At 37.7% G+C, this 13,491-nt stretch overlaps 1 protein-coding gene across 3 annotated transcripts; it reads right to left on the bottom strand.

The window, feature by feature from the left end:
- Positions 1–2,493: 2,493 nt before the first annotated feature.
- pcyt1aa (phosphate cytidylyltransferase 1A, choline a) lies at positions 2,494–12,172 on the bottom strand. Of its 3 annotated transcripts, none has more exons than XM_023428111.2 (9): positions 11,824–12,172; positions 9,074–9,187; positions 8,430–8,529; positions 8,085–8,201; positions 7,543–7,694; positions 7,255–7,333; positions 5,906–6,048; positions 5,567–5,755; positions 2,494–5,100 (listed from the first exon to the last, which is right to left on the bottom strand). In XM_023428111.2, exons 2-9 carry the CDS (start codon positions 9,185–9,187, stop codon positions 4,882–4,884), a joined length of 1,113 nt encoding a protein of 370 aa, XP_023283879.1. In that variant the 5' UTR covers positions 11,824–12,172; the 3' UTR covers positions 2,494–4,881. The 3 variants fall into 3 exon arrangements, with proteins under 3 accessions (XP_023283879.1, XP_087035926.1, XP_087035927.1); XM_087179800.1 differs by lacking the exon at positions 11,824–12,172 and adding an exon at positions 11,602–11,746; XM_087179801.1 differs by lacking the exon at positions 11,824–12,172 and adding an exon at positions 11,419–11,437.
- Positions 12,173–13,491: the final 1,319 nt, after the last annotated feature.

Raw genomic sequence — 13,491 nt, 5'->3', positions numbered from 1 at the left:
GGCATAAAAATATCATAAAACGTCAAATTATAATAAGTCATTAAAATGTCAAAAAACGTTATAGTATAGTAAGACATAAAAACGTCAAAAAACGTCATAGTGTAATAAGGCATAAAAACGTCAAAAACGTTAAATTATAATAAGGCATTAAAATGTCATAGTATAGTAAGGCATAAAAATATCATAAAACGTAAAATTATAATAAGGCATTAAAATGTCAAAAAACGTCATAGTGTAATAAGGCATAAAAACGTCAAAAACGTCAAATTATAATAAGGCATTAAAATGTCGTAGTATAGTAAGGCATAAAAATGTCATAAAACGACGAATTATAATAAAGTATAATAAGGCATAAAAATGTAAAAAAAAAAAAAAAAGTCATAGTATAATAAGCATAAAAATGTCATAAATCGTCAGATTATAATAAGTCATTAAAATATCAAAAAACGTTATAGTATAGTAAGGCATAAAAACGTCATAGTATAATAAGGTATAAAAACGTCAAAAAACGTCATAGTGTAATAAGGCATAAAAACGTCAAAAACGTCAAATTATAATAAGGCATTAAAATGTCATAGTATAGTAAGGCATAAAAATATCATAAAACGTCAAATTATAATAAGTCATTAAAATGTCAAAAAACGTTATAGTATAGTAAGGCATAAAAACGTCAAAAAACGTCATAGTGTAATAAGGCATAAAAGTGGCTTAAAACGTCAAATTATAATAAGTCATTAAAATGTCAAAAAACGTTATAGTATAGTAAGGCATAAAAACGTCAAAAAACGTCATAGTGTAATAAGGCATAAAAACGTCAAAAACGTTAAATTATAATAAGGCATTAAAATGTCATAGTATAGTAAGGCATAAAAATATCATAAAACGTCAAATTATAATAAGGCAGTAAAATGTCAAAAAACATCATGGTATGGTAAAGCATAAAAATGTCATAAAACGACTAATTATAATAAGTCATTAAAATGTCAAAAAACGTTATAATATAGTAAGGCATAAAAACGTCAAAAAACGTCATTGTGTAATAAGGCATAAAAACGTCAAAAACGTTAAATTATAATAAGGCATTAAAATGTCATAGTATAGTAAGGCAGTAAAATGTCAAAAAACATCATGGTATGGTAAGGCATAAAAATATCATAAGACGTCAAATTATAATAAGTCATTAAAATGTCAAAAAACGTTATAGTATAGTAAGGCATAAAAACGTCAAAAAACGTCATAGTGTAATAAGGCATAAAAACGTCAAAAACGTCAAATTATAATAGGGTATTAAAATGTCATAGTATAGTAAGGCATAAAAATATCATAAAACGTCAAATTATAATAAGTCATTAAAATGTCAAAAAACGTTATAGTATAGTAAGGCATAAAAACGTCAAAAAACGTCATAGTGTAATAAGACATAAAAACGTCAAAAACGTTAAATTATAATAAGGCATTAAAATGTCATAGTATAGTAAGGCATAAAAATATCAAAACGTCAAATTATAATAAGGCATTAAAATGTCAAAAAACGTTATAGTATAGTATGGCATAAAAACGTCAAAAACGTCATAGTATAATAAGGTATAAAAACGTCAAAAAACGTCATAGTGTAATATGCTTAAAAACGTCAAAAACGTCAAATTATAGTAAGGCATTAAAATGTCATAGTATAGTAAGGCATAAAAATGTCATAAAACGACGAATTATAATAAAGTATAATAAGGCATAAAAATGTAAAAAAAAAAAAAAAAAAGTCATAGTATAATAAGCATAAAAATGTCATAAAACGAAAAATTATGTCATAATGTGGTAAGGCATAAAGAAGTCATAGTATAGTAAGGCATTAAAAATCATAGTATAATAAGTTTATTCATTTATTTATTTATCTGACAATTTTAGCCTTCAAATAAATAAATAAATTTTAAAACTACCGAATAGTTTCCAATACAAGTACAGTAGCACTTATTAGTATTTTTTCCACTGCTTGAGAGCCCAAACAATGTTATTATATATGACAGTCTGGCAGACTGTTGTGGTGCCTATGGGTTGAAAAAAAGATATGGTGCCACAGTGGCCCTAAGCAGCCGCTTAGTTCTCTTATGCCTTGGGCCGGCCTTGCTACTACCATCTGTAAGGGGAGTTGGCTGGTACAGGACTAATGATGATAACTACCAACTGATTATAGCCTTAATTAAAATGAAATCAGGGTGGTGGTGGGGGGTGTAAGCACAATGGATCTTGGGTAATATTTACTGTGGCATGGCTGTGCTCAGTCCTGTTCATCCTGTCTATTTGTGTGACATATTGGCTCAAAGCCTTTTCATTTTTCACATTTTTCATAAGGAAAAAGCTACACTGAGAGCGAATTGTGCCCAAACTTGATCTACAGACTACAAAAGGAATAAACTCCCTGATCCTAACTAACCATTATCATGTGAAAAAATGATGCACCCAGAAAAGACCTCCGCAGTTATAGTAAACCACAAGAGCTGCTTTGGCCAACATGTTTAATACATTTTTCCTGTCTTGCTCTTCCTCTACATCCAGAACGTAAAACAAAAATAACCCCAAACAGTAAAATAATACAATTAAAACACTTGTAGTTAAAAACATGTACATTTATATCTTTGTAGTAGTGGCTGTTGTTGGCTTGCCACTCAAGTCTTTGCCAGCTTGAGCTCTTAACATGGACATGCTCCTACTGAGAAGTTCACACTGATTTAAAAGAACAGATTCCACAAGAATCAAGGCGAGGCTTCCCAAAAGTAGCTTAGCACCAAAATCAAGGCTGGATTTCCTCAGCGAATTATACTGGAATTATACTGTAGTTTTGTGGTTTTAATACCAAAAGTAGAACTTAGTAGTAGAACAGTTATTTCTCAACTTTATAATCTGATTAACGCCCACGAGAATAGAGGCAGTTTTTGTTGCTGCAGCAAAGATCCATTTACACCATAAGTGCTTTTGGGAACCCAAGCCTAGAACAGATTGATCCAATGTCCGTCAACATTTATATTAGAGTCATCTAACAGTATTGCATTACATCTTCAGATCACCTGTGATGTTTCATTTACAGTTATATTGGAGACACAACACATGCTTTATCACTGGAGATGCAGGACACACACACACAGATGCCTGGAAATCTCAAATATTTGACCAGTCACATTGCTTCAGTGCTGGAACAATGGCTCTGTTCAGAAAGGAAAAAAAAATAAAAAAAATACTCATAGTTTGTGCTCATCTAAGGAAACAATCAGTTCAGGGAAGAAGGAGGTAGCTACATGAATGTTGATCTGGAGTTTCATTGATACATAAACCTGAACCCTTCACCCACCTATGTAACACAGTGCAGTCCAGGCTACCAAAATACATTTCTACACTGATGCAGACTGCATGCACAGACTCATTTCATTAAATGGAAGTCCTGTAAATTGGTGCCTGATATGGAAAAACCCCAAATCCCTGAATGTATTTTCCCTTGTAAGCGTGCTACCAATGAGAAGGCCTTATTCATAAAAGAAACCTATGTTGTGCTTATGACTCAAACCAAAAGAAGTGATTTCTTACAAGTAGGGCATTTAGACCATTCTCAGGTGTTTTGCTATATAAGAAGACCTAATACTTTCTATCATCATCACGTGTTTCAGATGAAAAATGATTACTTCCCTATGGCCCAGATCTACATTAGAAAAAAGGAAAAAAACAAAACAAAGTCCAGCCTCTCTAGTGTTGATTCTCTGCTCAGCCTGAAAAAGCACTTCTAAAAAGGGATGATTAAGATCATATCTGTACAGAGGATAACGAAATCTACAAAAATAAGTATTTCTACATCATTTAAATGGGTCATCCTTGCAAACTTTGAAAGACTTTCTTTTACGCCACATTAAAAGGCATCCAGTTCGAAACTATTCTTTCAAAGACCGATTCTTGTCCGCAGACAAAAAAAAAAAAAAAAGAAATAAGCAAATTTATTACTATATGCAGTAAGTCAATCTGAACCCAGACCTGTCAATAGATGAAGAATGTTGACAGAAGACATTTCAAACATGCCGACATACTGTAAGAGCCTGCACACAAAATATCACATGCACATACACACAGACACGCATAGCCCCAAAGCAGGCAGACAACCTTGAGAAAAAAGCTGCTGTTTAGTAGATATATAACACCATTACTCTGACTCAGATCTGATTTGATTTAATCTGGAGTTTTCCTGTTATCAAAGAAAAGCCAGGTTGATTTGATGCTGGTGTGAGCAGAATATAAACCGCCACACCACATGAGCAGATCATTTAAAACATTTAGTTTTCTGACCAGCTCTGAAAAGCTTCCCCCAGATATAATCAACAGTGTCTCCATGAGGTCACCTCTCGCCCACCAAAACAACATGTGCTGTTCCAACAAGTGACCAAAAACCCTTCAAGCCCTCTCGCTTACATGACAAAAACAAAAACACAAACTCCTGCAACACTACAATGCACACCTTAAGAATACCGTCATGAATGGATGAGTGCGCTGAGTGTAACACCTGCAAATATTCCTACGTGACAGTGAGTGACTAATAAAATCAACATCAAAAGTGACAGAGATAAATGAGACTAATTTTCAAAGAACTCAAGTGACTAGTGGTAACTTTGACTGACCGTTACACAAAGACAAAAAGGACAAAATTGGCTGTTAAAAACAAGAGCTGTGGAGAAACTGGTTGTTACAGTTAAGGAGACACTGAAGTGCTAAACATCAACATAAAATCAAAAACAGGAAAAAAAAAAAAAAAAATGGAAGCAGGAGCTCCATGAAAACCACGCTACTCGACAGCTCAGTTAACTGGCAGCACTGACTGCAGACATACAGAGCGGAGAATTCAAACGCGCTCTAGTTTTCGTCGTCTTCATCGTCGTCCTCGCTGATGAGGTATCCTCGGGCCCCGCTGTGGTGAGGCGGAGGCGAGGGTGGAGGGGAGGTCTTGGTGAAGAAGGGGAGACGGAAGGTGGGAGAGGGGGAACGCTCCTCGCGGGTGGGGCTGCTGTCGGGGCTGTGCCTGGGGCTGATGGCCTGCAGCATGCGGCCTTTTCCCTCCTTCAGCATGTGTTTCTACGGAGGAGAGGCAGAGACATGAGGAGTGAATGTCTGTTACATCAGATGACGATACAATCAGAGCAGAAAACATGAACACAGGATGAGCTGAGCATTTAAAAAAGCTGGCTAAACAGTAGAAAAGCTGTGGTGAAAGCTATTTGGTTTGTGATGACCTGTGAATCATTTTGGTTTTTGTCATTTTAAATAAATTTGGCTCTTGGCTCAATCAGTAGAATCTGTTTGATTAACTTTTAAATTATTACTATTAAATAAACTTTACAGCAAAGTGAAGTCGTTTTGGTATGTTATTACAAGTGTGTCACTGAGCGAAATGTTTTCCCAGTTGCGTGTTACAGACTGTCAAGTCTTCCTTCCCACTGCAACATGTCTTCCAGGCAATCAACAGTGTAAATAAGGATGTGTTTTTAGTCATGCTGCCTGATTAAACTGATTAAAGACCAAACAAAACCAATGTCCTCACCAGAGCTCCCTCAGGGCCAAACATCTGCAGGAAGTTGCCAATGAACTCCCTGGATTTTTCCTCCCATTTCTGGATGAGGTCGATGCTCTTCTCCTCCACCTTCTGGACAAACTCCTTGCTCTTCTCCTCCACATCACGAACCTTCCTCTTCACTTTGTCCACACGCTCCTGCAGGTGGTATTTCTTCTCCTGGTGAGAGTGAGGACCACAAAGGCCATGAATCACCTCTCACAAACACAAACACACAAACACACAAACACACACACACACACACACACACACACACACCGCCAACAAAATTTTTTTTCTCAAACAAAACCAAAGCTGAAAGTTTCATACATTGATGAAGCTGACGTTGAGTTCCTTGGCTGTGTATCCTCTCTGTAGGTTGCGTCTGACGTACACATCATAATCACGCACAATGCGGGTGATGATGTCAGAGGTGGAGATGCCTTCTGTCCGCTGGGTGGGAGCGAACATACCTAAGAGACACAGCAGAGGTCAAAAGGATACACACAGTAATGCCAAGGTCATTTTGTCTTCATCATAGTCTTCTTGCACGAGTCAGGGCAAGAATTTATGGCCAGGATCAACTTCACTATTTCACCTGACAGCACTGACTGACATTAACACAGAGTAACTCAGAGTTTTATGAATCAAAGTGAACCTGGAACCATTCATCCTCACATGGTGGTGCAGGTGGGCTCCGTCTTTTCTCTTCCCAGTCAATAGAATAGAATACACACGTGTACAGGGGGTGTTGTGGCACCCACAGGTGCAATCAATTTAGTCTATAATGCTCGTGACCCAAAAGTCAGTGCCATTATTGAGCTGACGTATAGTCTGAAGAAAAAAAATCTCCATTAGTCATGATTTGGGATTAGCCTTTGTACGCAGTTCCTGAATTTAGTCAAGGGAAAATTGTTAAAATGGGACAAATTATAATGGTTTATAGATCTCATCCAGCAAGTTCCTGATCCAACTGATGTATTTTTCTAATTTAATGCAATATTACAATGTTCCACTGATGTAGCATTTCACTCCTACAGCTGTCAGACTCACACTGGATAGTTTAAACAAACTGATTAAAATCAGTGCAGCATAACCAGAGATATCATTTTTATTCCTCACTTTCTTCTTCTTTGTCAAAACCTGGCATCTATATTACCCACAATGCAATTTGATTACAGACAGTTTGGTCAGAAATTCAGGTGTGTTAATGTAGCCTTGAGCTGCAGGTGTCCAGTAGATACACATAGCTTCCCCCTGGAACCACAAAAGACCTCCACCACCATATTTCACATATTTAGTTTTCTTCCCCAAGATTGGTGAACTAGACTTTCATGTGTATAATTGGTGGTGTTCCCCTTTAAGGAACATGTGCTCTAATGTTATCTATCATCTATTTCCTGGTAACAAATACAACTCAGTTCACTGTATTCTACTAATACTATTTTTGACCAAACAACTGGTATCCACAAGTGTCTTTGTAATTAGTCATATAATCCAGCATCTTACTTAGCAGCTCAATTTGAAAACATTTCTGTATTACAAAAAATTCTTTTACATTTTCAATTCCAGCATGATATACAGTACCATGTGTGCATGGGAAGCAGTAGTAAACACTGAACTGTATCATTTAATTAGTTGTGTACCGCACTACCACTTTCGGTTATTTTGGCACTCACCAGCGTCTTTAATGTGCTTGTATACGTCATCACTGCCCGCTGAGGAGTATGGGATGTCATCATGGGCCACAAAGTCGATCTGGAGACATAGTAAACACAGTAGATTCAGATCTACAAATTGTACAAAAAACAACAGGGAGAAGGTTACACAAAATCAGGGTCGGTGGCTGATCAACTCGTTCTTTTAGATTATTATACAAACATTTTGTTGTTGGTTTCTCACATCAAGATTCTACAGTGTATCTGTAATCGTGGTTTTTGTCTTTAACTCTGTTTTTATCCACTCACCCGATGTCTTGTGAGGAACTCTGGCGTTAACGTCCAGGGAGCGTTTCGTACCACTTCATCCACGTAGCGGCAATGTCTGACGGCATCATAGCGCTCATCCTCATTCATCACTGTGAAGCCCTTGTATTTGTGGGTCAGATCATCACTGCACACTGTGAGTGGGTACAAATATTTGCAGAAATTATTATTTAAGGAGCTTAGAACATGGTAGGTAGGTATGTACATTACTTTATTTGTACCTGTAAGTAAATTTATTGTTTGAAGTAAAAGAGTCATCAGTCTTACACATACACATTTAACACAAAGCACAGAATGGAACAAAGAGAACAAATAAAGAATGAGGTTGAAGGTGTTGAAGCTGGATTACACAGAAACATCTTTATCTTTTAACATTCTTTAACAGATGTCTGAATTCATCAGACCTGCACTCTATTTATCTCTATTGTAGTCCTGTCGGTAGAGTTTCACACTTCACAGAAGCAGCTGATAGAAGTCTCCTACTGTGAAAGCCAATATGGCCCCACACACAGACTAATATTTACCTCCAACAATGAGGTGTGTATTTGGGAAGAGGCATTTAGCCTGCATGAGAGCTCTGGCATGACCTGAGTGGAAAACGTCAAAGATGCCATCAGCATACACCCGGACCGGTCTGTCGGCTGGACAGAAAGAGACAAGACAAGACACGCAGAGATGAAAGAGTCATAGTGAATCTAAAATCATACTTGTTTGTCCTTATGTATGTATGGAAATGTACCAATACTGAAGTTAAAAGAAGTGTATAAAAATTTGAGGAGAGACATTAAAAGTCTCGTCAGACTAAGCAGCATGAGACAGACTGAGAAACTGTCATAGAAAGACATATCAGCTTAAAGAATCTGACTCACGTGGTGTCCCCCTCTTGGCCTCCTCCATGTTGACTCTCTCATAGGGTTTACCATCAGCTGGTTCCAGCTCATCGGCAAAAGGTGCAGGGTGCTTCAATCCCTAAAAGAGCCCAACCCACAGAATGAAAGGATGTCAGTGATCAATTAAGTTTTCTACTAGGTCACACAAAATGATTGCTTTACAACGTCCTGAATAACTCTCTCTTCTGTAACTGGGCTCTCACTATTGGACTAGTAACCGAGACTCTTACAAAAAAAGTTCATGTGAAAATCAAACATGTTTCTGTTCTAGTTAAACAGCTGATGACATTATTTAAGCCCATTACATCAGCCAAAATCTGAAATGATCAAATCTCAATTGCTTAGGTGTTCTTTGTGTTGAAATCGTGCCTAGCTGTCTTTGCAATGTTGTGCCATTTCCAGAGAACATAACAAAGAAATAAAACCAATATAAAATGTGATACATGATGCGCACAACAGATAAAACTAATTTAAGACTTCTGTAAAGAACATAATTTTGTATTGATCTTGTATCCGCATGTATCCACATACTGCACGTATAAACAGCCAGGGTGGCACATGCACACACACAGAACCTATAGGAACTGCTGGCCATATATACTGCTCAATGACAACTTGCTCACCACAGTACATCTGGGGATTTTCACAAGCCTCTCGGCCTCATCGGTCTCCCCATTGGAGCCCTCTCTTCTTCTCTTCCTGGTCAGCAGCAGCCCGCTGGAGCTTTGGGCCTCCATCTGGGCCAAGACAAACATAATTAAAACACTAAATATATTGAATACACCATACACTGCTTTGCCATCTTTTAGTATCACTAAAAAGCGACACACAGGTGCAGATACTTAGTTTTACTATGTAAAATATGCCCCCTCTCTGGACATGACCTCTACGTTACATAATTATAGTAAGCATTGAATAACATACAGTACAGGCAGACTGTAAATCTAGACAGCTGTGAGGTTGTGGCAGATGACATATCCTGAGTCAACTTTGACCCAGTAAGAAGAGGGAGAATACAGAATGTTCCTCGGCTCAAGGAACCACCAGGACGCCTCAGATTAAAAAAAACAGAAGAGTTTTCATAAGAAAAGGTCAAGTGAAAATTAAGCAAACACCACCTGTTTCAACATAAAACATTTTGTTCCTTAAAATGTAAAATGAACCATATCCGGCCTTCAATTCAGATTCCTGGTCTGCTGACACTTCCAATGAGCATGGGTGACTGGGATCACGTTAACGTCACATTTGAAGTAGGGATGAATCTCCAGATGCCAGAGTCAGCACTCCACCACAAGAGGGGATAGTTTCATATTGGATTCTGATTGACTTCAGGTGACTTTGCTTTGCACATAACCTCCAGCTGATGACTTTCCAGTGACTCCACACACTGGTATATTTAGAGGGAACTGTAAAGCCACACAAAACGTCACTACCAAGGACATAAAAACAAAAAACTTCAAAATCTTCAACATTGTAGTTGAAAAAATGAAATATTACGATTTCATCAAGCTCTACATCCTGGATATCTGTACTAGACGTCATAAAGTAGGGCTCCAAGTAACTAATAATTTTCATCACTGATTGATCTAATGTTTATTTTCTTTATTTCCAGGTGATGTCTTCAGACCCAAACCCAAAGATATCTGATTTACAATAAAACAGAGAAAAGCAACAAATTCTCACATTTGAGAAGTTGGGACCGTCAAATGTTATGAATTTTTGCTTGACTTAAACAATGATTATTTTTCTGTCAATTAACTTAAAACTGCAGAACCAAATAAACCCATAAGAGTCTAAGCTCAGTGATCAGTGTCTTGGTTGAGCCTACAACTGTCCTGTGTATCCTGGTAAAACAGCACCATCTAAAATAGTCTTTTCATTTTAACATTAATTTGCATTCTCTAAACAGAGGTTGAAACACCTTTACAGATCCAATCCAAAAGGATGATGCAAGTCCCACCCTATCTATTAGAGTACAGCAAAACAATAGGGACTAGTTCTGATATCCCATTACAGAGGGTTCCTGTGTTATGGGTTAAGGCTCTGCCCCATTCCACACATTCCATCATGCAACCAAAAATGAAGCCATGGGTCAATGAAGGGAGGGGTCATTATTTTAAAATATCTGGCCCTGTCACTTCTTTCACTTGCAATTAAGACTTAATAATCCTTGGGGTGGACTTTTGCCGCTGGGTCAGTTATGAAAGTGTGACTCGCTATGAGTGACAGATGTGACAGTACATGTTCCTGGTGGTAGCAGCTACCTGATCCAACACTGAGTAAATGCACTCTGTTACCTCTTGGCAGCAGCTGAGCACTGTGAGTGAGAAGCCCTGCAGGGCTCCCACACACACTGCCAGAGAAGATTTACATGAACAGCACATGTCATCATAACAGAAACCGACTGCTATAAAAAGAAAGCAACAAAAGGACAGTGCCAAGTCTTGTTTAACCAGGTGTTCTGCAACATGACAGACCTTGTAAACCCATTTAGTGAGACAATGCCTCTCAAAAACCAAATATGGTTTATTGGTGAATAAGTAACTACCAGTATTTAGGGATGCAACCAACTAATTATTGTCACCATTAATAAATCTTGCAATAATTTTCTTAACTAATCATGAATCATTTACCCTTTAAAATTCCAAAATAATTAAATGCTTACTACAGTTTCCAAGTCCCCAATGTGACATAAGTCAAATTGTTTATTAAGTTTGACCAACAGTCCATAACCTTGAGATATTTAATTCATAATTATTTACAACAAAGAAGAGCAGCAAATCTTCATATTAAAGACAGTGGAACTCAAATCAATGTTCAAAGTAGTTGTAGAAGTTCATTAATTATCAATCAACTAATCAGTGAATAGACTATAATTTAAACAATATAATATTTGCAGAATATTATAGTTTGGGGTATAACAAAGTAGACATGGAGGTCACTTAAAAAAGTTCTGTTCTGTTCTTACAGTAAAGTTGATATCAGGGCCACTGAGATCCTTGCCTGGCCTCCTGATGGTCCCCGGACCCAACTTTGAGAACCACAGGCTTCAACTGCATTTCACACAATGTTCCCAATGTTTCCTTTCTCGACTATTTCAATGTCACTTCGAATGTGTCACAAAAATAGGAAGAGAAATGCCAAAAGTTACCTTGAGTCAGCACAACACCCGTCCAGCTTGGACTAATGACAGTGAAACCAGTGACTGAAACAGCTGACAGAGGAGTTGCACTGGTGACACCGGTTGTGCAGCTCAACCCTGGCTTACTAGAAGCTTTCCCTCTGGCCAAAATCTTTAAATCAATATGCTAACTATCCCGTATAGTACTGTTAGTTAACGTTAGACAGCTGCTTTAAGTTTGTGCTCACCTACCGTTCACTCTTTTGTCCGGAATGGCTGCTTTGCAGGAGTGGGCGGCTTCCTCCCCTCCTACTGCCAGCAGCCTGGCGAGCTAACTGCTAGAAAGCTAGTTAACGCTAGCTACCGTCGAATGCTAGCTAGCAAGCTATAAGCTAGCTGTCAAGTTGGTAGGCTTGTTAGCTAACTTCAGCCGTTAGCTCACTGGTTAGCTGACAGCAGCAACAACAGTAAGTACAAACAGTCCTGTACGTCCGACGCCCTGGTCCTCGCTGTGCTGCTGACGGAAAAAGACTGCAACTAGCAGAAGGACAAACAAATTATCAGCAGTGAGAGCTTGTACTACAACGCTGACAGGTCAACAACACAGGAACTACAAAACTTCGACATCCTTAAAGGAACTGACGTAACGAGTCGAACGTTTCCGGTGTTCTATCGTGCTACCACCCAGTGGAAATACTGTATAGGACAAGGAGACGCTTCAACAAGATGTCCGTTTGATGGCATGCCTCCTACAGATGCTAAAATATGTTGGAAAATATGATATATGGATTATCCACATCTCACATGGAGGCCATAAACCCCTTTGGTGTATTAGTGGATTCCTCACACATTCAAATACTGTACAGCCATTTCCACGACTGCTATACATTCATTTGAGTTTACAAATAGGACTTTTTCCACATTTATTTGTGGTATGCATTGCATAGGCCGAAGAAGATGTATTAAGTAAGAAAGTAAAGTAAAAATAGCACACTATATAAATTACTCCATTAGAAGTAAAAGTCTTCTAGTGAAAGTCAAAATCTCAAATAAATAAGAGTAGCATTTGCAAATTTACAAAATAAAAACAATGTCTTTTTTAAAGAATAAACAGCATATTTTTCACATTTTTAAAGAATAAAATGAGCAAATGTTTTGCAAATAAAATCTCAATTTAGCAAAGTAACGAGTAGCTGTCTGCGAAATTGGAAGTGGAGTGCAATATTTCCCTCTGAAATCTAGTGGAGTAGAAGTATAAAATGACATAAAATGGAAATACTCAAGTAAAGTACTTTAAAAATGTACTTCAATTCAGTATTGAGTAATTGTAGGCTAACACTACACTAGTAATAATAATATTGATATGTGTGTATATATTGAAATATGAATAAATGTGTAAAAACCACCATTGTTAAGGCAACTTGAGTCTGTGCCAAGTATGGAGAGTGCGGTTGACACGTTGCTTAGCTGAGGTTTAATCAAGGCTGACATCTGCTACCAGTGCTGAACCTTGTCTGGATAGGACCAACTTAGGGCCAGCTGTGGTGGTGCAGTCAGCTAAGATAAGGCTATATCATGGCTCATACTGTAAATGTTCCTACATTTCCACCCATGGAGCATCAATCTTTGCTGTATGTGGGCAGAGTGAGGATGGACTGTGTAGGCTGTCAGTGGACCAAATCAAATTTGCTATGTTGGTTCCTTTTACACCTTTTTTTCTGACATTTGCAAATGTTCTTCTTCAAGAAACAAGAGGAAAGCCTGCTTCATACAAATATTTGCAGTGGTTACAACAAGAACATTGAATATTGTCCTATAACAAGCATTGTGTTGATCTGGTTCACATTTCTAGCATGTTGATCAGAGTCAGAACTAAATTGCTTTCAGAGTATGAAAGGAAATTGCCGCTGTGGAAAGACA

Source organism: Seriola lalandi, unplaced genomic scaffold (assembly GCF_002814215.2).
Source record: "Seriola lalandi dorsalis isolate HSWRI2012SDOR001 ecotype SW California unplaced genomic scaffold, Sedor1 jcf7180002054866, whole genome shotgun sequence".
In the NCBI taxonomy this organism is placed as follows: domain Eukaryota; kingdom Metazoa; phylum Chordata; class Actinopteri; order Carangiformes; family Carangidae; genus Seriola; species Seriola lalandi.
Note: the sequence above shows the minus strand (reverse complement) of the source record. Positions and strands in the feature narration are given on the sequence as shown.